The following is a 27706-nucleotide window of genomic DNA, read 5'->3' as shown; positions in this document are numbered from 1 at the left end:
GGAGGAGTAACACATTTGTTCACTGAAGTGAGACAGGACCGGGAAGCCTCTCTCAACCTGGTGCCCTCCAGATGTTTTGGATTGGGATTCCCATCTGCCACAGTCATCATCAGCCCCAACATCATTCAGCCTGTGGGGTGTTGGGAGCTGTAGCCCAAAGCATCTGGAAGGCACAGGGTTGAGAAAGGCTGGCTTAGGACCACATTGCCCATCATGTTGGCCTCCATCTCCTTCAATGTCCTCTGCATAGGAGCATAATCTCATATGCCTTATCCCCTCTTGAAAATCCCGGCACTGAACACCCTCCCAATTTTTTGTTTGTTTCACTGCTGAGATGCACCCTGAGCTTAAGATGTCCCTAGAAATGCAGCCCTTTGCACCTCACAGCGATAATTACAGCACAGGCAACAATTTGCATTTTGTCTTTAAACACTCCAGTGGGACCAAGCAGTGATGAATTTCAGGGTGGAGAGAGAAAAGAAGATGTCTGCCCATGATTGGCTGTCTCCATGGAGATACAGGACTGACCGAGCCACCAGTAGAGATGCTGAGCAAGGCACGGAGGACGGCCAGTCACACCCTGCCTGCCTGCCTGCCTGCCTGCCTGGTGCCTTTCCAAGGGGGCAGATGCATTTTGCCAGAATGCCTCAGGGCATCCAAGCAAGGGGGTCTGTGACTGGTGTGGCAAAGGGGAAAGTTGCCTTTCTCAGTCCAGGTGGGTTAGATGCTGCAGCCTACAAGCAAGTGTGTGGGAAGCATCCTGAGGACAGGCGTGCTCTGACTACGGACAGAAGCAATACAAGTAGCAGTTTGAGGGCAACAGTATCTGGATTTAAACAGTGTGTGTCAGAGAGGTGCCAGAGGGTATCAATGAGTGCTTCCTGACGGCCACTATTTTGCAAGAGGAATTCAAGCATATATCAGATTTAGGTTTGCGCAATTAAAGAGGATCAAAGCATTTCATTCATTCATTCATTCATTTCATAAAGTTTATACACCGCCTGATGGTAAAAGAAAACTTCAGAGCAGTTTACAAAAAGATAAAATAATAATGGCAAGAAAAATTCACAACCCTACATTAAAGCATGCAAAAGTTAAAATACTAAAGCAGATTAAAATTACTTCAACTTCCTAAGCATCTGGGTTGTCTAAACAAGAGTTTTTAGCAGGCACCAAAAAGAGTACAGCCTGCTAATCTCAGTAGGCAGGGAGTTCCAGTTTAAAATAGACAATAGGCAGCAAATCCCAAAAAACACCACACACAACCCAGACCTTTTGCGGGGTGGAATGTGACAGGAAAATGCACTGAAACATGTGGCATGAACAAATGCTCACCAAAGGTCAGACATAGCCTAACCTCTGTATAAGCTTTGCGCAAGCAGATCAGGACGGATGCTCTGTAAATAGTTACCTGGAGGAACCTGATGCTTGTGGCCATGCTGCAAAGGAAGGATGCTCTCAGACTGGAGGGCTCACAGTGGCTCCCACCACCCACAGCAACCCTGAGAGGATCCTGGTGGAGCACCTGCAGAGAGGTTGCAGGAGTGCATCTCCTAGGAGTGGCAGAGTGGACTGGGTCACCGTACCTGGGGAAAGGTAGCTTCCTTTCTCCCCAGGGTTTTCTGTGGATGGCCATTTGCCCCAATTCAGTGGTAAAATGTGGGTTTTCCTGAGGGAAGCACCAGGACAACAACAAAAAACCTACTCAGACATGGAGCTTTAAAGTGCGGACCTGTGCCAAGAAAGCGCTACACAAAAGGACGTCTGGATGAGCCCTGAGTGATGTGGAGAAAGCCCACTTCACTTTTTCAGTTGGGCCACAAGCTCTGGGACTCAGCCCTGTTTGCAAATAAGGTCTCTGTTCCAGGTCTACCCAAAAGGGTCCTTCACGACACCCTACTCTGCGTCAATCACCATTCAATATTTTTCAGATAGAATCCAGACCAAGGGCCAGGTGGCTTGATATGCCCAGTTGCAGAGTTTGCTATATATGTACCTACAGTGGTACCTCAGGTTACATACACTTCAGGTTACAGACTCCGCTAACCCAGAAATAGTGCTTCAGGTTAAGAACTTTGCTTCAGGATGAGAACAGAAATCGTGCTCTGGCAGCACAGCGGCAGCAGGAGGCCCCATTAGCTAAAGTGGTGCTTCAGGTTAAGAACAGTTTCAGGTTAAGTACGGACCTCCGGAACGAATTAAATACTTAACCCGAGGTACCACTGTACTAGCCGCAGTGCCTGGATTCTACCTCCACTGCCAGAGGCAGCATGTCTCTCTGAATACCAGTTGCTGGGAATCACAGGAGGGGAGAGTGCTGCCACCATCAAGTCCTGCTTTTGGGTTTCCCACAGGCATCTGGTGGGCCACTGTGAGAACAGGATGCTGGACTAGAGGGGCCTTTTGTCTGATCTGACAGGGCTCTTCTTATGTTCTTATATCTAACCAAATAATTAAAATCAGCACTGGAGCTTCAGCGAGGGAATTCAGGTCCTAGATATCTGCTTTCTCAGCCTGTCAGAGGTATGCCATCTTGCCTCTTCCTCAGAATCTGCAATCTTGGATCCACTCCACTGGCCCTACATCCTACAGTCAGACCCTGTAAGGCTTAGCCCATGCTTCTTTCCGTCCTACCCAGAGAAACGAATTATTCCTCGCTGTGGGGCAACTCATGCGTTCTGCATCGCCAGCTACGTTCAAAGGCGGAGAGAGTAGTAGTGGCTGCTTGTCAGTGCCGATCAGCATCACCTGGGTTGCCACTTGCCTAAGATGAGAGATCTGGTTCAGGAGGCTAATGCATTCATGTCAGGCCCGGAGAAGCAGAAACAGCCCCCTCCCCACCACGTTCCCTCCTTGACCATCGTGCTTTGGGAATGGGGCCAAGACGCTTCCCTTTCCCTCTCTGGGCGACAGCAGGCAGCTTTTGTGCCCCAGATTTTCGTGCCCCTCCCTCCTCGTGGCATTTGCAACCCAAATGGATGAGCCAGCAAAACTCCAGCCTCTGCAGATCACCCGGCCTCCTCCTGCTGCTGCCTTCATTCCAAGTGGATGCCCACCACGAGCTGAGCATCCCTAACCGCCTTCAGAGACAGCTGTTGTCATCATCACCAGGGTGTGTCCAGAGGGCTGTTGCTCTAGAGTGCACAGCTGTGAGCCTGGCGGGAGGGAATGCATGCAAGCAATTTAGAAATAGGAGGAAAATGTGGGAGAAGAAAGTAATCTTCTTTCCTCACTTGCATTAAACCAGACCTCAGGATCACCCACTGACACTTAACCACCACCAGGTTCACTGGGCCGGACCTACCATTAAGCAGAGTAATACAGCTGCCTCAGGCGGCAGATGCTGCGGGGCAGCAGTGCCAGGAGATGCTGAGGTGTGCCTTGCCTGCACTACCTTAAATTAACCTTCTGTTCACCCACCTCCTGCTGTGGTGGATGCTGCCCCATCAACAGTGTTGAAATAAGAGCTAACTAGTAATCTAGTAGGCTTCTGTACCTAGATGGGGAGGGAGCATAATCTTGTCTTTTGCTTCAGGCAGCAAAAAGTTTGTGACAGGCTCTGAAGGTTCTAGTCAGGAAGCAGAAGTTATGGAATTTGCTGCCACAGAATGAAGGAATGTTAAGAAAGACGTCTTGCAATAGCCTTTACCTAACCTCTAGGACGCGGGTGGCGCTGTGGGCTAAAGCCTCAGCGCCTAGGGCTTGCCGATCGAAAGGTCGGAGGTTCGCTCCCGCTGCTCGGTCCCAGCGCCTGCCAACCTAGCAGTTTGAAAGCACCCCCGGGGGCAAGTAGATAAATAGGTACCGCTTACCAGCGGGAAGGTAAACGGCGTTCCGTGTGCGGCTCTGGCTCGCCAGAGCAGCGTTGTCACGCTGGCCACGTGACCCGGAAGTGTCTCCGGACAGCGCTGGCCCCCGGCCAATAGATGTGAGATGGGCGCACAAACCCCAGAGTCTGGCAAGACTGGCCCGTTCAGGCAGGGGTACCTTTACCTTTACCTTTAACCTCCAGGTCGGCGTGGCTTATGAGAGTTGCAGTCCAGAACACCTGGAAGGCACCACTGGTTGTGCATGGTAATCTGCGGCCTCTGCCGCTACAGATGAGACAAGGTCAAGGACCTTTGACATTGTCTGTTCAATTATTCAGTGACACAAGGGGGGGGGCGGAATCAGGTGGATCTGTTTAAAAATTGTGCCAACAATAATTTTTCATTTTGACAAGGAATTCAGAGCTAGTGAATTCCTAATGATGCTACCCATGGCAGATGGCAGTGGCATGTGAAGACACTTCTGGACAAGTTTTAATATGTTTAATAGTTACTTTCTGAAGATGTGAATATGTTGGAATTCTTAATCCAGGCCCATCATTGGCTGAGATGGATCTCATAATTATTCCTTTTGTTGGGTCACCTGCAAGGTTTTAATTAAGTTGCTTTTTATTGACTTGTGCTTGATTTTGCTTCATTTCTCACCTCATTTGCTATCTCATGTCCACCTGAACAGGCTCTGGTGGTTTTAAGAACGGAATTAGAAGCTCTGAGACCTAAATGGACCTTCTTTGGTCAGAAGCAGCTGAGCTGCAGTTCTTCCCCAAAAATATAAGTAATGAATGAGACATAGGGCTCATCCAGACATCCTTTTGTGCCACACTTTCCAGGCACAGGTCCACACTTTAAAGCTCTGTGTCTGATCATTTTTATTATTTTGACCTGGTGCTTTCCCTGGAAAAACCTGCTCTTTAGTGCTGAATAGGAGAAAATGACAATCTACAGAAGACTGGATTCAGCAGTAAAACATGGGTTTTACTTGGGGAAAGCACTGGGACAAAAAAAGAAAACTGTTTGGACATGGAGCTTTAAATCCCAGAGCTGTGCCTAGAAAACTCAACAACTTGGGCTGTCCCACCCCCAACAAAAATCCTGGCTATGCCCATGGACCCCGAGTGAAACACTGACAACAGGCCACAGATCTGCCTTTAATCAAGATTCTGATCTGGGGTTGTTATGCGTACAGCTCCTGTCTGGGGCAGGAGGGACAGGCTGGATGACCTCTTGGGTGCCTTCCAATTCTCCATGTCCTGAACCCAGGCTTCCTTTGCCTGGCTCTTGAGACTGAGAGAGTAAGAGAGGAAAAGAGGGCCTGGCACAGCAAGGCAAGGGTTAATCTGCCCTGGCTTCCTTGCACTGCAGACGTCACAGATGTTTTAGAAGGAGGGGAGGGGGCCGAGTAGTGGTCTATGGTGGTCTTTGTGATGCATTTTATACTGATAGCAGCAGCTGCACCAGCAAAGCTTCCTTCGTTGGATTGACACACACAGGGAGGGCAGCGCTCCTTCTGCAATCTCTCTCTCTCTCTCTCTGCAAAGGGGCTACTCTTCCCAGGCACAAGCAAGGATCTGCAGAAGATTGGGAGAAATATTATTGCATCCTCCCCAGCGTGTCTTTCTGAGATCTCTGGCTTTGCCTTGTCGTCCTCGGCAGAAAGGTGGGTGTCTCTTCCATTGGCAAGTGGGGAGGAGGAGGGGTGCGAGGACGGAATCAGACGAACTGAAATAGAGATTTTAATTATTTTTTTTGCAAGAACAAAAGATGCATATGAGCACCTGGTATTTCCAGAGCAGTCCAAAACAGGATTTCTCATGAATCTTCCTGGCTGGCGGCCGGGGCACCCTTTCTACACAGTGACAGGGAGGGTGGGGGGAAGAACTGCTGAGTTGGGTGGGGGTCAGGGTCTCCCCAGTAGATTTTCTGAGCTCTCTTTATGCAGGTCGCCACCTGCTCGCCCACTGGCTTTCTATGCTGAAAACCTGGGCACCATCACGCTCCAGAGTTGCACAGCCTCAGCGCTCTGTTCCCGACCCACACCCTGTTTACTGTTGCCGTCGGGCGCTGAGCAAAGACGCTCTGGTCCCCTTCCGTGTCCCATGTGCAGGCAGGGATGGCGCTGGGGTAGCCGCTGCCTTTGGAAGAAAAGCACGCTCCCCATTTTGTGCCGCGCAAGGCCAGGGTCTCGGTCTCCCTCTGATCTGTGAAATGGGTGGAGCGCAGGGAAATGTGCTGTGCCTGTGCCCCTCTCCTGCAAGGCGGCACTCATCGCTGCTTCATCCTTAGCCCCCTGCGGAATTTTCTTTTCCCCCTCCCTGCCTGCAGTCGCAGGAAATGAGATGCCAGCGGCAGCACATGGCTCTCTCTGCCTCTCCTGGGGGGGGGGGGTTAAAAAATAGCTGGGTCTGCTCAGTGAGATTCTTTTGTGTGTGTTGGCCAAGGAAGGGTATAGCTCCTGGTTGCTGGAACGCAATGGGCTTTTGTCCAGAAGTTCTGCCCATAAATCGGTACCGAGGTGGTCCAAGGTGCTGGTTACCTTGCAAGTGATGCTGCTGACCGGTGAGTGTGTATCGGCAAGGGTGACTATTGCAACCTGGGATAGGGATGGACTTATCAGAGTGTGTCAGCATCTAAATTCACCTGTACAGCTCTGTCTTCCTCCCACTGACATTGGTCCAGACAGAGGTCAAAGTCTCCTGGGATACTGAGCAGATAGATAGAGAGAGTCTATTGTCTATTCTGTAATAATGAATGAAGATTCAGGTTTGGTCCCCCTTGTCAAACTGCACACCACCCCCAGCACTCTTTACTAGTTCCTAGAAGGGAGACTTCCTCTGAAGTGTGGGGGATAGGCAAGCTGCCTCCATACACTTAGAAGCATTGAGCTGTCCCCTGTTGGAGGCCGGAGGCTGGACCAGGTGGTTGCTAAGGTCGTTTGGATGCTCATGTTCATATGTGCAAAGAGCTTTTCAGGTGCATCTCCCTCACAGCTGGATGAAGGCTACAGGCAACTGCCCCTAGGAATAGGTCGTAACCACTCAATAATTGTTGGATGTCTGGAGTGGATTCTGTTTGGGAGGATAATTATAGATGCTGCAGTGAAATCTACACTATGGGAGCTTCTCTTGGGAGAACTCATTAAGGAAAAAAGGGGGAAAACAGATTTGCTCAAAATCCAAGGCCTGCCTGGGGTTGATTTAGGTCACTCATTGATGGAACTTGAATGAGTGTGTTCCTTCCACAGCTAGCTTTGTGTCTCCTTTCTCACAACCTCTTGAAGCCTCTGAGTGGTCTCCTCTGTAGTTTCCCCCTCTTCCATTCTTTGTCTGGAAACAAGAGCAGAATCTCAGACTCTGGTCTCCATGCATTTGCTTGATATGGTGAGAAGAACAAGGTGCATGATTTAGGCTTGGTGTTGGCTACGTGAGATCTGGGGCACTAGGCGCTTTCCTAGACAAGAAGCAAAATGGCCCCAACAGCATATGCAAAGGATTTTGATGCCCCAATGAGCAAAACCTGATTTGCACAGCTTGGACCAGAGGAAGCGTGTGCTCCTAGATGGAGATGAAGAGGTAGCAGCAAAGGCTGGTCCACAACACATTGGAGGAAAGTGCCAGCCTTTGCTTGGTGGGCCTGGAGTTGGAGCCTTTGCCTCCTGGTATCAAACAAAGTGGAACTCAGGATTCTGAATGAAGGGCTGATTTAATAGAAAAAGAGGAAGCTGCCTTAAACTGGATCCAATCTAGCTCAGTATTGTCCATATTGACTGGCAGTGGATCTCCAGGGTTTAAGGATCCAAGCCACTAATGCCATTTCCCCTCTTCCCAAAGCCAGGTTCCTCCTTCACCCTCGAAGCCAGTCATTCCCCAAAGATGGTTCCCTTTCAAATCCATGATTAGGGATGGTTAATGATTAGGGATGATGGGAATTGTAGCATCTGAAGGGCACCATCTTGGCTGCTGCCTATGGCACAGGTCAGTCTTCTTCCCCCATCCTGGTGCCCTCCAAATGTTTTGCTGCCCCAATGGGCAAAGGAACGCAGCCAGCACAGCTGCAGAGAGCACCAGGTGCAGGAAGGTAGCGGCTGCAAAGTGTAGGCTTGCCTGATTTGGCTTCAGAGCACGGTGACAGTGAACTGGGAAGGTCTCAGACTGTGAGCAGTCAGTTTGCTCCTCCAACCCACCCCCCTTCCCAAACTACTTAGGTGTGAACCTGCAGAATTTATTTGCCTCTGGGATGAAACACTCCCTTCCTCCCTGGCAGAGCAGGAAAGGAGAAGCAGAGGGGCGACAAGGCAATGCAAGCCATTCTCCCATCTCAGCGCTGGTTGCCAGAGGCAAGGGGTGTGTGTGTGTGTGTGTGTGTGTGTGTTTGTGTGTGTGTGTGTGTAAAACAGACCAAGAAAATCTGGGTGGCATAAAACCTATGATGTGGTGTGCTTCCAGACAAGGGTTTGCTGTGGGATGTCTGCTCCTCATGCATTCCACCTGACACCATCAGATCAAAATGCCAGCCTGTATCCCCCACCCCATTTAATCCACATTCACCCTTTTGAAGGGAAATCTGATAAGTTTTTTTTAAAACCAAACCAAACCAAAACCATAATCTGTTTCCAGTCACTCATCTGTGATATCTGTGATATCTGAACAACCCATTTACAATATTGTCCCCATCTAGAAGCCCCTGCATGAATTGTGTTCCTCTACCCAACGCTCAGGACAGACTGCTTCCTCCAGAATTTACCTTCCTGGATCAAAACATTTGGTTCTCCTCTCCCAAAGGCTGTCTCCTGCATCTCCTCACCCCTTGCAAAGCCCAGAAGGTATTTGGCAAAGTCTAGATAAGGTGGACATAGCGCAGAGTGAAACCAGAAGCAGGGCAAGATCTAGAGCAAGGAAGCAGGTTCCAGGCAGCTGGTCAGAACTGGGTAGTGCAGGTGAAGGGAGACATCCCAAGCAGCACAGAAGGAGACTTCACAAAATCCCCATAGATGGTGCCCAGCAAAGGAAGCCACCAAGCATTTACAGGCACAGCAAACTGGCACAGAAGCATGAATTATGGCGGCAATGCATGGGTAGTGTCCATTGCAGGAATCTGATGAACAGGTGAGAGGCTGAGTCAGACTCCTCACCTGAAAGGTCACAGGTGCAACCAGTAGGTCCTACTTTTCACTAGGGAGGCTGTCATGATATCCCTTTCCAAATTCTAGTGAATTCAAGGGGTCACAATACCTTCCACGTTGTCAATCCTGACTCAAAATGGAGCACAGGAAGCTGCCTTACACTGAGTCAGACCAATGCTCCAAGTAGTTCAGTAGTGTCTACACTGCCTGGCAGCAGCTCTCCAAATTGTCAGACAGGGTTCTCTCCTAGCCCTAACTGGACATGCGATTGAGGACTGAACCTGGGACCTTCTGTATGCAAAGCAGATGCTTTACCACTGAGCCACATCTCTCCCTGATCAAAGCAATTATCAAAGGCATCCCCATTGGAGAGAGCTGGGACCAAGTCACAACACCAGCATGCAGCTCCTGGCTCTGTTTCCGCTTTTCAGATGACAAGAGTGCTCTGAGCATGTGCAAAATGTCTCACCCCTTGGCTTGCTCACATGCACTGGCACTGAGGGCTAGGAAGCCGCATGAGCCCCAGCACCTCTCTCAGAGTACCTTTTACTTCCCTCTCACGTCCAGCTTCCACTCACACCATTTTCTCATGAGCAAGGTTGCCAGTGGGCTCATTTTGCACCATGGAAGCATTTCGGAAGCCCCCCCCCCCAACCTCCTAAAATGAAGTTGGCATAATTAGGAGCACAGAACCATTAACATTTGAGCATGCATAATGCGGGTCTGTGTAGCTCCCCTCCATTTTGTACTGATGCAGGAAATTGAAAAACCAAAGCAAATTTCTATTTTGAAAGCCCTCCTTGTGCCCTTCAGAAGGGGGACCACAAAGGGCTCACCAGAGCATGTCTGGCCTTGTGGCACGTTTAAAGACACTCTCCCCCCTCACAAGCCCCTGAAGTCAGTTAAATCACTGTAAACAATGCAAATAATCTGACCATTAGTTTACTTTCACAAGAGACACTGCTTGTGCAGAAGGGAGGGGGAACGAAAGGCAGGCCAAGCCACCAGCCTCAGTGACTGCACCCTGCAGCAGAGGCAGTTTAGGATAGATCTTAAGTCACGTCTAGGGCTAAGTTCACACGGCCAGCTTAAAGCTGTGTGTCCTAGGTGTGCATGCCTTTTTGCATTGTCCACAAGATGTCATCCTTACCCAAGTGTTAGCCTGCATTTCCCCCACCCTCTTATTCCACACTCTCTGGGCTCACCCACACTTCCCTGGGAAAACCTGATAATTAGCACTGAACTGGAGCAAATGTCGGTTGGGTTTTCTCCAAATTGACATTTGCTCTGATTTAGTACTAAAGAGCAGGTTTTCCAGGGCAAAGCAGCAGGGGAATGGCAAAACTGCTCGGAGCCATGCCTAGAAAGCATGTGACAAGTGGAACACCGCTCAGACCCGTGGACAAGCCCCCTCTTTTTTAAAATTACAAAGAATTGTGAAGAACCTGCAGCCAGGGCTTACCTCCTCATCTACTGGTCTTTGCTACAAGTTTGCTGCTAGGTGCTGAAACTGCAGCGCACACACCTTCAGGAAACGGGAGGCTGAAGAAGACCAGCAGCCTTGCAGAGAAAAAGGAAGTTGCTCGCTTTGCTAATGAATTTCCCAGACTCAGGGAAATGAGAAGAACTGGGAACTTATAAGTAGCAATAGCAGTGGATTGGCCCTCAGTTGTCACCTGATTCCCTGGCTCAGGAGGATTCTGGGACGTTGTTCATAGCCCCCACTGGAACTACCTCTGGTTCCTTCCTCCAACCCATGGAGCCAGTGCCTGACCTGGTTCAAGCCCCGCAGCTCCTGATAGTGGTTGCATAAAATAATGTTACAAAAATGTGTTGGAAGAAGACCTGGCACTACCCTGGGCCTAGCTGTCCTCCCCCCCCCCCAATCAATGAGGGTGGTTTTAAAAAGAAAAGAAGAAGATTTTAATCTGATATTTGCTATGACTTCTATGGATGTTGCCCGCCAGTAACCTTCATCAATGCTACATTACACCAACAAGAGGTCTGGAGTAGAATGTGAAAAGAGAAAGAAATGATCAGGAGTGGACAGCATTGTCTGTGAGCCTAGAAATAAAGCAGTTTGAAAAATGAGACCTGCCTCTGCTCAGTTACTGAAACATGGTGTCAGAAGCAACCAACCCTTGCCACCACCACTTTCTTCAAAAGCTGAAGAAAAGCTCAGGAAAGGCCAGGAAGGACTTAGCTAACTTTCAGCTAGGCTGCAGATAAAGTTCAAGGGTTGAGGTTCATGAAGCAAGTGCTCTGCGGTATGAAACAGACAGTGGAAGCCTTTTTGAACCAGGAAAAATGAGTTTTTTGCAGTCAAGGACTTTCAGATGCTGTGAACAGGTCCATCCTGTCTGTGCACACATTGGTACATCCCCATGCATCATCTGGGGATCCTCCAAGGTGGGCCTCGTAGGAACTGCCTTGGAGCAGCTGCTCAGTCTGAGTAGGTCAAGTAGCAGCAAAGAGCTCTTGAGCAGACTAATCAGGAGAGAGATTTAGACACCATTCTGCACACTGCGGGGGGGGGGGGCGAGCACAGAGCAGAAGACAAGCTCATGTACCACAAAGTTGGGTGGCCAGGTGCGTAGGACAGCTCTCTTTTGATCCACTTGCCCAGTATCCTTAATTGACCTCTGAAATCCTAGTGGTTTGAATGGTTACAAAAAGTTTGTGAAGTGTGCGTGTTTGTTTGCATAAATATTTGCATATATGTGTGTAGTTTTCTAATGCTCTGTTTTGCTCTGTTGAACTGCTGGGACCCTGGCAAGGTGGCTGGGTTTGTTGCTGGTGATGTTAGCAGCAGCAGTAGCTGTACACATTATCAGGAGAACGGACACCTTTCAGTGCATGTAGACAAAGCTCTTGACTTTTTTCTTCAGAAGGACTGCTTGGTGGTCAGAGCTTAACCTCCCACTCAAGCCATGATCTTGCAGGTGGGGAGCTTGATAAAACTCTGCCTCTGTCCTCCAGCACTTCCCAAAGAGAAAGAGAGAGGGCAGAACTTCAAGTGGGTTGCAGAGTGCGTCTCTCCTGCCCTTTCCACAGCTGCTCCCATAGGAGAAGGCTACTGAATCTGGGAAGGGGAGGCTCAGGAATCTCAAAGTTCTTCAGAGGAGAAATAGACATGGATAAGAAAGAGGAAATGGCTGTGCAGTGGTGCTATCCTGGTAAAGCAAACACAGACCCCAGCCTGGATTGGGCCAGAGTTTACAGCAAGTGACTTCTTCAAGCATTCACTGTTCGCTACAACATGTTGTGCCCATGTTGTGCTTCCAGAGGCTGAACAGTTGTATGGAAAGCTGCAGCTTGAGTCCACAGTGAACAGTTCCAATGACCTGTTCACGACAGGTGAGGAAAATGTTGCCAGCCAGAAGCAAAGGGGGGTGGGAAGCAGTAGACTGAGGGTGATAATGCACTGAAGTTTTGGGGGGGGTGAATTTCACAGCAATTTCCCTGCTAGGTGTTCACATCAACATGGCTTCAATTTGTTTTTGTTTGTGTACACACCAGGGCAAAGTGAGGGGGGCAGGGATATATTTACCCTATACAAAGGTGTTGGTAAGAGACAAATCAGGATCAGCTTAAGGGCTCTGATCAGTGTGAAGGTAGTTTGAGAAACAGGGCACCAAACAGGAGTCTTTTGTAATACAGGATACATATGCATTTTGGATATTGTTGTGTGAATGTGGATTAAAACCCTGCTCAGCCTTCCTCTCCCCTTGTCCTGTTTTACTTCTAGACATGTGGATATAGACAACAGTGACTTTCTGAATGCATAAAGACCCCTGCTTAGCTAGAGCTTGCTTCAAAACATCAGAGATTAGAGGAATGCTACTGCTGGGAAGGAAATGCCTTTTAGCCTGCTGGAATGGCCAGTGCAGGCCCTTAGGAACAGATAAAAAGACAAGGCCTTGGCCCTTTATACCAAGCCCCTGTGTACCTGCCATTCATCCCAATGGGGCATGTGATTTGGGGGACCTCCTCATGGACTGTATCCAAATAGTAAACTGATAGGTCATGAGGGATGAACCACCATGGCAGAATAACTCCAGGAATGGAAGAAGTACTTCATGCTTCTACTGAATAATGCTTGCCTTGGCCCATGTGGCAATGTGAGGGAATAAAATGACTGTTCTGTGGTCAAAGAGCCACACTGTGGCCTTTGGTCATCACCCTCTCCATTCCTTCTTGTGTGATGCACTTGATGAAGTGAATACTTTCTCTCTCTATCTCTGGCATGCATGCATGGGGTTCAGTTTTCACAATTCTAGGTTTCCACCAAGGACACAGCTTCATTTCAGGCACCTTTGATCAGCAATTTGAAGGTGAATTGCTTAGCTCATGAGAATGGTCTATATCTGGAAGCCTCACTGTGCGTTTTCTCTCCCCCCTGCCCCCTTCTCTCTCATGCTGCAGGATTCTCCCAGTTAATGAAGTGTTTTATGAACCCTACAGAAGCCTGCTTCTTGCTGTAGAGGTTACTGAAGCATCACAAACTGAGGTAAAAAATACAGCCCCCTTTGCTGCTTGTGTGATGCAGGGACCTATCCAGTCTTAGAGTTCAGAGGGCGCTGGGCAAAGCCTAGAAAAGCAAGTGTAAAGGCAGGTCTTCCTCTAAACAAGGTGGCAGAATCCTGAGGGAGCGGAGTGCACTGTGCCACATCAGATGGAACATAATATTTTTTTTAATAAAAAAAAATACTCTTATGTAAAGAACTTGCAATCAAAACATGAGAGTTTGGGGGTGCAAATAAGTATTTCTAAAATGTGACAACTCCCCTCCCCCACCTGCATTTTGAAATTTGCAATCTGAAATTATAACCATCCATTCTGCCACATCACAACTTATTTATTTGCAATATTTACAGACCGCCTTTCACCACAGATTGTCACAAAGCGGTTTACGCAAAAATCAGTAAATATATCAGTTTAAGACAAACTAAAATCACAGATGAAAACATAACTTGAATAAATAAATTAACTTGAACAAATACACTTGAATAATGTACAATTATTTAAATACCTGCTGAAATAGAAAGGTCCTTGAGAAGTGTTTGATTGAAGTCCAGTAGAGAAGGGGTCTGTCAGATCTCAATTAGTGGGTAGTTCTAGAGAATCAGGCCCACAATATGGACTGCCTGGCTCTTAGGAGACACAAGCCATGCGTATCTGAGTCACAAGTGGTGCTAAGTTCTTCTTTAATGCTAGGGGCTGCCTCCCCTTCTCACTCCACTTGCCAACTCCACCTGCCCCTTTGCCAACAGACCTTTCCCCACACTTGACCCCCCCTCGCTTTACACCTCACCCATGCCCTTGCCTGTGCCCTCTCACAGCTCACTCTGCACACCCACCCCCCACCCAAGCTCACCCCAGGCCCCACCACCTTTTAAAGGAGAGTGAAGTGCTTCACAGAGCAGCTGGCTAAACTGCTGTGTGAAGTGTTTCCTGTCCTCCATTAAACCTTGCCGCAGGCCCATTGGTTGGTGTAGCTGTCTATTGGCAAGCCACGCAAACTCCAGAGCATGACAGCACTTTACATTTCTATGTATATAGACAGATAAAGCAAGGATACTCACTTTGTAGGCCCAAAACAAGTGGCTTTTTATCCACAAGCTGGCTAACACAGGAAAATGAAAGTAACCACAAGAAGAAACTGAAGGACTGAGTCTTAGCTCCAACCCATAATAACTGGAAACAATATTTAACTCTGTAATTACAAAATACTACATTGGGTTGCTAGCAGTGATTCCCTCAAAGACCTCCACGATCAAGGAAAGATATACGTAACTCTTTTAAGTGTCCTGGGCCCAATTTGTTAAAGGTCTTGTAAATTAACACCATAACCTTTAACTTGGTCTGGTAGCATATGGGTAACCAGTGCAAGCTTTTAAGCACCGGAGTTATGTGCTGGCAATAGTCTGTCTCCACTAACAGTCTAGCTGCAGCATTTTTCACCAGCTGGAGCTTCCACACAAGGCCCAAGGGCAGCCCCACATTGGGTGTATTGCAGTCATCAAGTCTTTACTGCTTCATTCGCTGTATGGTTAGGTCATTCATTGGTGCACAGTAGCAAGGAAGCAGAGAGCAGAGAGCCAATAAGGAGGACAGGTCATTGACCAAGAGGCTCACTGTTTATCCAAAGTGCAACAGACCCTTCTCCCAGTCCCAGTCCCAGGCCGGTCTTGATCGATGACTGCCAGGCTCAACTCACATGAAGTCACAAGGAACTGAAAAGGGTCGCTGTTGTTAATGATGCCAAGAAAGGCTTCACATCACCCTGTACAGTGTCAGGGATAGACCTTGTTGGGCACTTGCCAAGGCCCACACGCTTGCAGGGAGAGCCACTGCAACTCTCTGGAGACTCCTAGCCCTGCTGCAACTCCTCTTTGCTGTCACCTGCCTCCTCTGAGCATGCAAGCAGCAGCAGCAACAGCACCCTCAGTGTGCCTTGTGCTTTCCCTCTGGGTGATTGTATGGATTGGGCCTGGAAAGAGAGGACAAAGTGAGCAGGCAGACATGCTGTGGAGGAGAGGGCCTACTGAAAGTGCCTTACCCGAAACCTAGAGCTGCCCCAGTAGAGAGCTTTAGGAGAGCAAACTGGACTAGTGGGTGGCTACTGCCGGGATCAGATTATGGTAACTCCTTGGCAACGAGTGCCCATTCATACCCTAGTCAAGGGGTGGGGAAATCTGTAGCCCACCATATGTTGTTGGATTTCAACTCCCATCAGCCCCAGCCAGCATGGCCAATGGCCAGGGATGATGGGAGTCGTAGTCCAGCAAAGATCTCTATGGCCACAGGCTCCTCGGCCCTGCTGTAGGCATTGTGTGGTGGAACTGAAGCTGCTGAGCTACGGTTGTTCTGCTGCTGAGCTGGGAGGAAGGGGAAGTCCAGTGGAGGCTGAGGGCTCTGGAAGCACGCAGAAAGCTCTCACAGGAAGTCTGAGGTGCAGCACAGCACACTCTGCTTCCCTCTGGGAGTCCAAAATAGAAAATATAGAAGTGGTTGTGGGATTTCCACACAGACAAGGCTGCAATGAGATATACAGACAGAGCTGAGCTGCCTGCAGCAGCAGCAGCAGTGACACGTGCCCTCTTCACTCACTCAAGCCCTTCAGAGAGGACCTGTTTGAGGACAGAGGGCTCTCTCTGAAGCAGGTAAGCTGGGATGTCCTCCTTTCCCAAGGGTGCTGTGGGCGGGATGGTTTAGGAAGGAGAAAGGTGGTGGTGAGAAGCATTGAGGAGGAGGAGGGTCTACACTGGGCCAAAAAGGGGCTATGGACAAGGACCCCATTGGAAAAGGGGCTCTCAGTAAACCCCTTTAACTCAAACACCCATTTCTGAATTTTGTACCACATATCTACATGGCGGAAGTGGTGCTGCTGCCACCCACCTTAGAACAGGCCATGTGACCCAATTGTGGGCTCCGACCCCCCAACTGAAGACCAGTGTTTCTGAGTAGGGGAAGCCAGTGTGGTGCCCTCCAGAAGTTCCCGCACTCCCAGTTCCCACCCTCACTGACCATTGGCTATGGGGGCTGCTGGGAGTTGGAGTTCCACACCTGGAAGGTACCACATGAGCTGCTCCTTCTCCTCTAGAGGAACTCTGTGCTCAGAGGGGCTTTCTTGCAGCCTTTCTCTTCCTCTCTCTCTCAATCTCTCTTTCTTTCTCTCTACCTCGGTTGTTTTCTTCCATCTTCTGTTCTGTTTCTCCCGCTCAGGTCTGCTGGCCATGGGCAACCTGATAAAGGTATTGGGCAAAGATTTAGAAAACTGTCCTCATTTTTTCCTGGATTTTGAAAGTAAGTCCCATGCGCAAAGGAGGGACGGGGGTGGTGTCTGTGATTACTGGCAGAAGGAGTTGCTGTTCTCCACAAATTTTGGGGGTCACACTTTACTATATAAATATTTGAGGTGGTGCCAATATACTTTTTTTAAAAAAAGAAGACTTTGTTGGGAAGCAGCAAGCAGTGACAAGCAGACACTGTAACAGACTGGGCATAACTACACTACAGATTTGCAATTTAGCTGCCATGGCTGCTCCCAGAGAATCCTGGGAACTGCCCCTCCCCCCAGCTGTCTTAGCTGAACTGCAAAGTGAATGGGGTAGAAGCTGGTTTGAGGGAAGATGCATCAAACCACAGTCTTTCACAGGAAACCTCAGAATAGATATGGATTGTGACTAACATTATGTGTACACAGCTTCAAACACCAGCAGTGGGAGCGCACTAGGGCCAGAGTAGACAGTCATGTGTACACAGCCTAAGATGAACTTTAACTTTGCACTTTTCCTGTTAAAAGCAATAGGATGAATATTAGTTGTGACCAGCCCATCCAACATCCAACATGCCCTGGTGTTCCCAGTCAGGTGTGGTAACTAAAGTGTGAGCTGAGAACTGGGCAGTCCCTCCTTCAAATCGTGTTCACCGCACTCAGACCACTATTTATTGGCATTGGAATTTCCATCTGTAATATGTGGATATTAATTTATCTGAAAGAGACAGTTAAAGGAATACTGTGAAAGTGTATCTGAATCACTCTTGAGTACTTAGAAAGACTATATTAAGTATTATTGTTTCCAAGAGGAGTTGGAATGAAATATCTTTCTCTGTCTGAGGGCCAATTTCCACAACTTTTCAAACATGTGCCAAGTGTTTTACAGTTGACTGTCTTCACAATATTTCTTTCTTCAGAAGAAATTCATAGACTGACTAATAATAATTAAAATCTTTAAGTGGTACAGTGGTACCTCGGGTTACGTACTTAATTTGTTCCGGAGGTCCGTACTTAACCTGAAACTGTTCTTAACCTGAAGCACCACTTTAGCTGATGGGGCCTCCTGCTGCTGCCGCGCCGCCGGAGCCCGATTTCTGTTCTTATCCTGAAGCAAAGTTCTTAACCTGAAGCACTATTTCTGGGTTAGCGGAGTCTGTAACCTGAAGCGTATGTAACCTGAAGCGTATGTAACCCGAGGTACCACTGTATACATAAAATAATATAAAATAATTATCAATAACACAGAAACAAAACCAGCAGCATTTTAAAAACAATACACCTGCAAGGAATGCCAGGGTTTGATAGACTTATCAAAAACTACTCAAGGAACTTCATAGCCAAGGAGAGATTTGGGCCTTGAACTCATGGGTCTAATCCCCAAACTCTAGGGTCAGTGACATCTTGGACTCATCAAAGAGGGAAAAGAAAAGGCAGCCTCTGATCTGGGCAGCAGCAAACCATTTCATGCCAGCTGTTCTTATGCCCTTTCTGTGCTCCCAACCTGGTGCCCTCCCATTGGCCCCAGCAGCATATCTGTATGATACTGGGGCTGATGAGAATTGGAGTCCAAATCATCCGGAGAACACCAGGTTGGGGAAAGCTGTTGCAGGGCTTTGTCTGTGGTTCCCTTTCCAAAGAGGTAAGGACTGATTCACAAATGCCCTGCAGCATTTCTGGCCTGTTGCTATGGCCACCAAGACACTTGTGCCAATGTGTGGGCTGAACGAAGGCCTGGTGGCTAAATGGAGTCCCTATGTGGGCAAATGCTTTGGCTGCAATCATAAATTCACCCTTTGGTGAGACTCTCCCAAACTTGCCAGGCATAGGTCCTGTTGAACAACCAAGCTCCCCTTAGCCCCCAAATCTGGTTGGAGAACAGTGACTCTTGTCCTCCTCTGTTCCTTATCATTGGTCTTCCTCCCCATCAGTCAATGCACATCTCCATTCAGGGGCAGGAAGAGGTGGGGAGGGCCTCTCTATACTCAAACGTGGACCACCAACAGTTCCCCTCTAGTCTAGCCTTCGCCAGCCTGGTTCTCTTCAGGTGTTTTGGGCTACTACTCCATTGGGCTGATGGGAGTTGTAGTCCAAGTACACCAGGAAAGAACCAGGCTGGCAGAGACTGGTCCAGTTAATTGAGAATTGACTAAAACATATCTCTGAATGCTACAAAGTTTGTGGGCATGTTCACCTCATCACCAAGCACTCGCAGCCAAATAAGCTGTAACGTCTGGTTAGTGGTCCTATTTGAATGTAGAAATTGTTTGCTGAATGACTCTTCCTGCTACCCAGAAAGGGGCACCTTTCCCAGTGACATTCTCCCACAGACCTCTCCTTCCTTCCCCACCTCACTACCCATCATGCTTTTCTCCCTCTTGTCTCTTCTCTTGCAGGTAGCACATGGGGAACCTTCTTAAAGTGTTGACTTATAACGAGCTTGACCAAGGCCCTAATTTTTTCCTTGACTTTGAACGTGAGAAGGGATTTTTTTATTTTTTTGCCTTTGTTTTCATTCATGACTTTCTTTCATTGATTTAATTCATGATTAAAATTGATTTATTTCGTTTTGTGTGGAGGTGTAGAGGCAAGGGCTTGTATCCTCAGGGCAGTTTCTTGTGGATTCAGCGCTGCTCAGGCATACAAATGGTTTTTTTGCAGCATCCACACAATGTTGACCTCACCAAAATGCCATCCCATATCCCTATCCAGATTTACCACTTCCACAAGTTATTTACTTACCAGATTTCTCATGGAAATGGTAAAAAACAAAACAAAAATTCCTTATTAAAAAGGAGAATAATATGGGACAGTATTTTTGTGGGGTGGGTGTCATGTGGATGCTGCAAAAACATTACTGAATGAGCAGCACCGAGTCAGCAATAAACTGCCATGTGGAATTCCCCAAGAAGCTTCAGGGTGAGATCTAGAGAGGCAGAGGAGGGAATCAGCAACCAGACAAGATAATGGCTGCTGGGCTATGCACAGCAGAAATATGCTTCTGTTGCAGGTGCAATGCCTTCTTTCTGGCAAGATGATAATTATATAGCAGTGGGAAAGGGCAGTAGCCAATCACACTGAGAGCAAAGGAGGTGGGGCAAGGGAAGAGATTGGTGGACCTTCTCAGAACCCTGGGTAGTGGACAGTTGTTTTCTGAAGAGGAGGGTGATGGGCCAGAAAGTAAGGCTTCTCCTCCAGCAAAGCATGCAGAAGCTCCCACATTTGGAGACGTCCTACAGGCAGCAGTCTGCATCTCCTCCAGAGTGACGGCCTGACTGCAGCCACATTTCCAGGATTTGTTAGAGTTGTGCTAGCATCTCAGTGAAGAGGCATTTAGCAGCCCTGCGGTGTCCAGACAGCATTGCCAATAATTAACTTTCGGGGTTTGAATGGCACATTGCCACACCTCCTCACAAGCAGACGCCAGCCTGGACCTGGACTGCTGTAGGTGTGCTCTGTGTGCCTGGACCACTCCCACTTCTCAAGCTCCCATAGGGTGTGGATGAGACCTGCTGGGCCCTAGGACTGCTGAAGGTATGCAGTCTGGGGAGAGAGGCATGGAAGACGAGTTAGCGCTAGATAAGGCAGGCAGGCCAACAGTCCTGGAGCCCTGCTTTGGGGAGGAGAGTGGTGGACAGCTCACTGCCTAGGATGCCATTGGCTTAGTGCCTCCTAGAGTTTTGTTTTTTATGCTTTGTGGTTTCTTTTTGGTCCTCCTGTATATTTATTTTCTAATATTTTCCCGGTACAACTAAGGGCCAAAGGTCTGTGGCAGCCCTCCCCAGCTTGTCACCCTCAAAATATTTTGGACTACAGTTCCCATCAGCCCCAGCCAGCATGGTTGTATGAGTCAGGGTTCGTCCATATTTACGTTTGTCCTGTGCCTAGGAAGCACATGTCTGGGAGGTTTTCTGCTTCTCCCATGCTTTCTAGGCACACGCCCAAGTGGTTTTCAGTTTGCTTGGCCGTTTTCTTTGGGGAAACCCACTCTTTAACCACTAAATCAGAGCAAACGTCAATCCGTGGAAAACCCAGTTGACATTTGTGGATGAGCCCTCGCTGAGGCTCATGGGAGCTGTAGTCCAAAACGTCTGGAGGGCTACAGATGGTAAGGATGGTCTGTGGGCTTCCCAGAGAAAGACATGCAAGAGAGGGGCTCTGTCGCAGCTCACAGGCCGGGCCATGGCTTCCCAGTGCTCTTTGGGGGCAGCCCAAGACCTCATCCCCTCCCCAGGCGGTTGCACAACGTGACCTGGGTACACCCGACAAGCCTTGCCCATGATGCCAAGGGGTTTGGGGGGAGGCAGAACTCTCTGGTTGCAAATAACTACTCCCCTGGTCCCCTGACATTCCTTAGGTTGCCCCCCCCAACCCCTGACCAGGCCGAGGGAGCTCTTGGATCCCCTCATTCCAAGCAAGCCATCCCAATGTCCCTCCCTCCCTTCCCCCTGGGGCTGGGCTGAGAAAGTGTCCTGCAGCACGAGTGTCCTGACCTCTCCCTTTCTCTCTGGGTGGGGTTCGCTGCAGATGCACAGCCCACAGAAGCCGAGACAGCTGTGTGGAACCAGGTGAACGCTGTCCTAGAGGAGGCGCAGACCATTCTGGCGGAACTGCAGTCCTACACCGGAGCTGGGCAAGAGATCAGAGAGGTACTAGGAAGAGTCTGCTGGGTCAGGCCAGTGGCATCCTGGTCTCACAGTGGCCAACCAGATTATTCAGTGGGAAACCAGCAAGCGGACAAGAGTGCTCTCCCCTCCTGTGGCTTTCAGCAACTAGTATTTAAAAGCACTGCTGCCTCGGACTGTGGAGGGCAGAGCATAACCGTCATGGTATGACCTGAGCCCTTCCCAAAGCTGACCCCCACATTCCAGAGCTAGGAGCAATGCTAGCAAGTGGTCTGGATTTCCCCCCCTCTCCCCACAAATATTTTTGTACTTTTGCAAAGCTAACATTTCAGGGAGAAAACTTAGCATCTTGTGTTACTTTATCACAGGCCATCCAAAACCCCAGTGACTTGCAGCTCCAAGAAAAGGCATGGAACGCCGTGTGTCCCCTTGTGGCAAAGCTGAAGCGTTTCTATGAGTTTTCCCTTAGACTTGGTAAGTGCCCTCCCTCATCCTAGCAAAAGGGGGCGCTCTCTCATTTTCTCATTCTTCTCATCTTCAGTCCAGTTCGATGCACTTCCACATTAGTTTGCAAACCTCTTTTTTAAAAAAAAAAAACCCATAAGGAAACAGTGGCACATGAAAATGTCTTTCCTCCTAATATCTGGGTACATGACTTTGTTTAGCATATACATTTTTAAGAGGCAATTTGTCCCTAATACAATGCATTTCTTTATGGTGATTTCACGAAAATACTTGCATCTGCATGCCCTTCTCATTACTATAAACGTTTTTGGTGTGAATTTTCAAAGGAGAAGCTGTGCTTTGGTTCCAGAAGCAGAGCTTTGGCAGGTTCACATTAAAATGTAAATTGCACTAATCCTGCAAGCTGTGCAGGGATTGGCCTGGTGAGGGGGCTGCTGCCTAACTTAACCATCTCCCTCCTCCTGTCTCTCCCAGAGAATGCCTTGCGGAGCTTGCTGGAAGCTCTCACCAGCCCACCTTACGCCCCGACTCAGCACCTGGAGAGGGAACAGGCTCTCGCCAAACAGTTTGCAGAAATCTTACACTTCACCCTCAGTTTTGACGAGCTCAAGGTATGTGTGGGAGGAGCAGCTGCCAACAGTGGTTGGTCCAGCGGCAGCAGGGAATATGATCTGAGCATAATAACAAGTAAAAAACCTCTCACAGGGGCTTCTGACTGTTGCTCCTGTGGAACAATATTAGGCACTTTGCACTACCACTCTTGATGGTTGGCACAGGTGCAGATGTAGCCTGCAAAACACCCACCCACACCATCACCATCCCTTTGCCTCCCATATGTGGAGAAAAGTCTTCTGCTTCATCTTCTCCATCACCCCCTGAATGAAGTCTCCCTTCTCTGTCTCCCAGATGACCAACCCTGCCATCCAGAATGATTTTAGCTACTATAGAAGAACCATCAGTCGAAACCGGATCAACAACCTGCAGGTAAGGAACGGTTTATTCCTTTTGCTGGGAGGCAGAGTAAAAATCCAGGCTGGGCAAAATGAATGGAAATTCTAATGGCAAAGAAATGGTGGGAACTCGAAGCTGCCATGCAAGTGGAAATGTGCAGAGATGCCAGAGCAAACAGAGTATGTTCACTTGAGAGCCAGGGCTCACCCGCACTTCCTCTTGACCCATATTTTGATTGCCTTGTGTACTGATTAATTCCCTCAGGTCCAAGAGCTTTTCTTGTTCTTCCATGGCTGTACCTTGCAAAAATCCAAACTTACCTGCTGAACTGAAGCTCAATTAAGCAAAATCACTCTTTGGATTTTCTGCATATCCGATTCAGCAGGCAAGATCGGATTTTCGCAAGACACAGTGAGAAAAGCTCTCAGATCTGGGAGAATTAATCAGCACACAACACAATCAAATTAGGGGTCAGGCAAAAGTGTGGATGAGCTCTGTCAAGAAAAACAATAATGGAAAGCCAAGTGGGAGGGGGAATGGAAAGGAATGACTGGAAAAGGAGAGAGACATAGATGTAAAAAGAGTAAAATGAACTATCTCGTCTGGATAGGTGGTTTCCTGTTTCACACTGAGAAGTTATTTTTAAATGTCCGCAGGGATAGAAATGAGAGCTGTCCATAGAAATAAACATAGAAATTAAACATTTTAAGGTAGCTGGGGTTGGGCAACATGGTGCCCACCCTCTACCACCAACACACACACACACACACACACGTAACAACAAAAACAACCTAGTAAGGACTGAGCATGCCCAGTGGGCATGGAATGTTGGCTGGTTTTGGTGGGAAGGCGATGAAAAACTGATGGAGTAGAGCGGCTGGGACCTTAAATAGAAGCCCTCCATGCTGTAACGTTTTGCTGCACCTGATCTCCATTCCTGCCCTGCAGTTAGACGCTGAGAGTGAGGTGAACAACGAAATGGCCAACCGGATGTCCCTCTTCTACGCAGAGGCCACCCCGATGCTGAAGACTCTCAGCAATGCCACGACCAAATTTGTTTCAGAGGTAAGTGATGCCTCTCAAGGCACAGAGAAGACAGAGGCAAGAGTTGCCAAGACCAGCTTAACGTGACAGCCTGCTGCAAAGTCCAGGCTTGCTAGGTTGTTCATGCAAGGCTAACACTGCACACTGGCTGGTGGGTTGATGGGCAGAATCCACCCCAAGGAATCTGTGCTGTGGTGGCACAGGGACTGGGGCTGCCTCTCTCCCTTCAGATATTCAGCTTGCTCTCTCCCTGGGGAGGAAGAGCAGGGGGTAATCAGCATGCAAACTGGGTCTCCTTTCAGAACAAAACTCTTCCCATTGAGGACACAACTGACTGTTTGAGCACCATGGCCTGTGTCTGCCGGGTGATGCTGGAAACGCCGTGAGTACAATGCGCTACATGATTATAGGCCCCAAAGGCTGAGCAAAGTGGCCTTCAGGGTTGCACACATACAGCAGAGTCTAAAAAGCCACACAATTGACAATTGCAATTAAAACCCGACTAAACTGAGACCCCATGTTAAAAATATGGGGTTACTCAGAAACTACAATTAATCCAGAATGTGGCTGCTAGACTGGTGACTGGGAGTGGCCGCCGGGACCACATTTATTATTATCATTATTATCAAATGAATGTGCAAAAATGTAAACAAAGAGTCCCCAAGGGCCACCGTACAATGGGATTGGTCAGCCTTCTACATGCCGCAAAGCAACTTACATGGTGAGCCTCTTTAGGGAGGGAATTCCACATCAGAGGGGCAAACACTGCAAAGGCCCTGTTCCTGGTCACCAGCATTTTGATCTCTGGACCAGGCATCTGTAGCAAGCCCTCACCCACTAGATGACTTTGAGGGACCTATACCGGAAATCACATCTTTTTAGAGTCTTTAGACTGTGTTTAGCAGTTCCATGCTATGAGCACCCCAGGAAAGCTGGGAAGGAAATGTGGGGCATGGCAGCTGGTCCAAGGAGGCTTGTTCATGAACCTCTTTCTTGTTTGCAACAGGGAATACCGGAGCCGCTTCACCAACACCGAAACTCTCCTTTTCTGCATGCGGGTGATGGTGGGGGTCATCATTCTTTATGACCATGTCCATCCTGTGGGGGCTTTCGCCAAGACCTCCAAAATTGACGTGAGTAACATTTCTCTCTTCATATAGAAACATCAGTCAGAGAAACTCAAGGAGCCTTTGATGACCTTGACCTTCTTGATGTTTTGGACTACAACTCAGCAGCCTCAGAATAATATAGCCTTAACTACTGGGGCTGATGGGTGTTGTAGTGCAAAACCCCTGGAGGGCAACGGGTAGGGGAACGCTGGAGCCCCCAGTGTTTTTAGTGACAATTGATCCTCAATTAGCTTTTAAAGGGAAGGAGCAAAGATCCATAGGAGCAACCAAGCATCAGAAGAGCCACGCTGGGTGGGACTTTCCATTCCAGTCTAAATGCGGGGTTTTCACCCTCTCTTACTGCACCTCGCATATCCATATGTTCTGGAAGACCCTATTTTGCCTTTCTCAAATCTCATGAATCTGCTCACAGACAAAGGGACTGTTGTCAGTATAAGTGGGTGCACTTTTCCAACATTTCCCCCCTTTGAAATTTGACTAACGAGGTTTTTTTTCCCCTTTTTCTTTTTTAATGCCGGTAGATGAAAGGATGTATCAAGGTCTTGAAAGACCAGCCTTCCAACAGCACAGAAGGCCTTCTGAATGCACTGAGGTAAGGCAGCCCAAGAAGCACCTTTGAGGAAATGGGCTTTGGCAGCCAGAAAAGGTCTGCTGCAACTCTCAGAAAAGAACTGCAAGCGCATGCACGCGCACACACACGCACACACACCTAGCACAAGCACCAGGATTGCACTGGGATGACTTTGGCAGCCTAGGCAGGTGCTGGAGTTGAAGATAGATAGCATGGAAGGATTTTCAGAAACTGAAATTGGTTTTGTAGACATGAGCAGTTCTTATTGAAGGAGTGCTGTGGCAGGAACTGGAGAAGTTGACTATTACTAAATGACCATTGACCTGGCTTCACAGAAGGAACTCCCTCGTGCATTGCCCTCACATCACAATTATCCTGTGGGGCAGACCATCACTCCCATTTTACAGCTGGGGAGTTGAAGCCAGCAGCCCTTCTAGTGTTCACCACACAGGAAGGGCTGGCCTGAATCCTGGATTCCATACTAGCTCATGCCCACCAGCCGGTGCTTTGGTATCAAGGGAGCTGCAGTTTCTCAGCACTCAGACCACTGTATGCTGTTCAGGGACACTGCATCTTCCCTGTCCCAAACAACTGGCACTTTAATTGCTTTGGCCAGCATCACAGAAACCTACCTTTTAGTCCAGGCGTGGGCAGCCTTTGGCCATCCAGATGTTGCTGGACTACAGCTACCATCATCCCTGACTATTGGCTGTGTTGGCTGGGCCTGATGGGAGTTGATGTCCAACAGCACCTGGAGGTTAAGCTATTGGCTACACCTGGGTATTCAGGTTACCTACCCTCTACTCCTATATCCACACTTCCTTTCTGCCAAACTAGTCCCTGCTAAGAAATCCCACATTTTTACCTTTGATCAGGGGCTTAGATGTGCATTGCACCTGTTCCCACAGCGGCCAGCACAATTGGCTTCTTTCCTCTACAACTGGTGTGCCCTTTCCCACTGCCTCCCTGCTTCTTCCTAGGTACACCACCCGGCACCTCAATGATGACACCACATCCAAGCAGATCCGGGCCTTGCTGCAATGAGCACCCCCTGCAGCCGAGGGGTGGGTGGCATTCACCAGAGACCCAAAAGGGGATTTCTCCATGGAACCTTCAGCAGAAATTTTAATGTTGACATATTGCTATAAATAACCATTGGCCATCATATTCGTCATTTTGTAAAAGAAGAAGAGGAAGAAGAAGAAGAAGAAGAGGAAGAAGAAAGAAGGGGGGAGATTTTAAATAAATATATATATATATAAACAAATATATGCACACACACGCATACATACACACACACACATATATAAAATTATGAGAGATAATCCTTCCAGCTCAGTGCCAATCTGTCCCATCTCCCAAGACACTCCATGTTCAACTCTGGCAGAAGTGCAGCTTTGCCAGAGAAACGCCATGTTGGCAAGGCCGCTCCTCTTCACCGTTCCAGTCCCCGTCCCACCCATGTTGATGTGACATGTCTAGTTCTCAGCCCTGAAAGGCTGACATTGAGTCTGACCAAGCTTCAGGAGGGACAAAGGGGGCAGGGTTTGGCCCAAGCTGGTAAGAGGTTGAACCACCATCTTGGAACCAGGTGGAAGGTCTGTTCCTAAACTCTTGAGAGGTCCAGAGATGGATCTCCTGAACTAGCCCAGACTCCAGAGGAGGGTGGGGGGCTAAGTGAGAAAGATGGAGAGATGCTCTCCTGTTTAAGATGTAAATAATGTGTCTGGAAAATGACTGTTGATCAGGAATGACTAGGATGATTGATGCAGGATGATGATGATGGTGGACATCATCATTAAAATCTTCAACACTGATTCCATTCAAAATGGCTCAGTCACACCTTTTAGATTTTTAATATAAACAATTAAAATCCACTCACCTGTTATTTTGTACATTTTTGTGTCAAATAAAATAAAAAGAAAAAAATAATCTGTTGTGTGAGAGACTTGCCTGGTTGTCTGTTTTGCTATGTTGGCAAAATGCACATGCTTAGAGGGGTCCCTTTTTTATTATTATTATTATTATTATTATTATTATTATTATTATTATTATTATTATTATTATTATTTCATGTTCCAAACAAGGCTTGGGCAAAGGTGATCAAAAGTGAGATTTGTGTCCATGTGTGCACAAACACATTATTCAGACATGTTTGTCAGGAGTAGGGAGTAATCTAGGTGGATAGGGAGAA

General features: G+C 48.3%; 3 protein-coding genes across 10 annotated transcripts in view; 1 reads left to right on the top strand and 2 right to left on the bottom strand.

Moving 5' to 3' along the window:
* HPCAL4 (hippocalcin like 4) overlaps positions 1-10545 on the bottom strand; it is a 43775-nt gene extending 33230 nt beyond the window's left edge. Inside the window, exon 1 of the mRNA XM_082229558.1 lies at positions 10409-10545. The gene's annotated coding sequence lies outside the window, so the exon portion shown is untranslated. The remainder of the gene's footprint in view (positions 1-10408) is intronic.
* Positions 1-27706, bottom strand: part of HEYL (hes related family bHLH transcription factor with YRPW motif like) — a 128668-nt gene that overhangs the window by 72561 nt on the left and 28401 nt on the right. The gene's annotated exons all lie outside the window — the stretch shown is intronic.
* Positions 5104-27444, top strand: LOC309535980 (CYFIP-related Rac1 interactor A-like). Of its 8 annotated transcripts, none has more exons than XM_082229534.1 (13): positions 5105-5484; positions 13372-13456; positions 16675-16755; positions 19123-19202; positions 21254-21375; positions 21720-21825; positions 22291-22427; positions 22723-22800; positions 23716-23832; positions 24114-24193; positions 24818-24944; positions 25463-25533; positions 26493-27444. In XM_082229534.1, the coding sequence occupies exons 4-13, from the start codon at positions 19130-19132 to the stop codon at positions 26554-26556; spliced, it is 975 nt and encodes a 324-aa protein (XP_082085660.1). In that variant the 5' UTR covers positions 5105-5484; positions 13372-13456; positions 16675-16755; positions 19123-19129; the 3' UTR covers positions 26557-27444. The 8 variants fall into 8 exon arrangements, with proteins under 8 accessions (XP_082085665.1, XP_082085660.1, XP_082085661.1 ...); XM_082229537.1 differs by lacking the exon at positions 5105-5484 and adding an exon at positions 6196-6383; XM_082229539.1 differs by lacking the exon at positions 19123-19202 and having other exon boundaries at positions 5104-5484.

The sequence above is a fragment of the Podarcis vaucheri genome (assembly GCF_965113315.1).
Source record: "Podarcis vaucheri genome assembly, chromosome: 7".
In the NCBI taxonomy this organism is placed as follows: domain Eukaryota; kingdom Metazoa; phylum Chordata; class Lepidosauria; order Squamata; family Lacertidae; genus Podarcis; species Podarcis vaucheri.
Note: the sequence above shows the minus strand (reverse complement) of the source record. Positions and strands in the feature narration are given on the sequence as shown.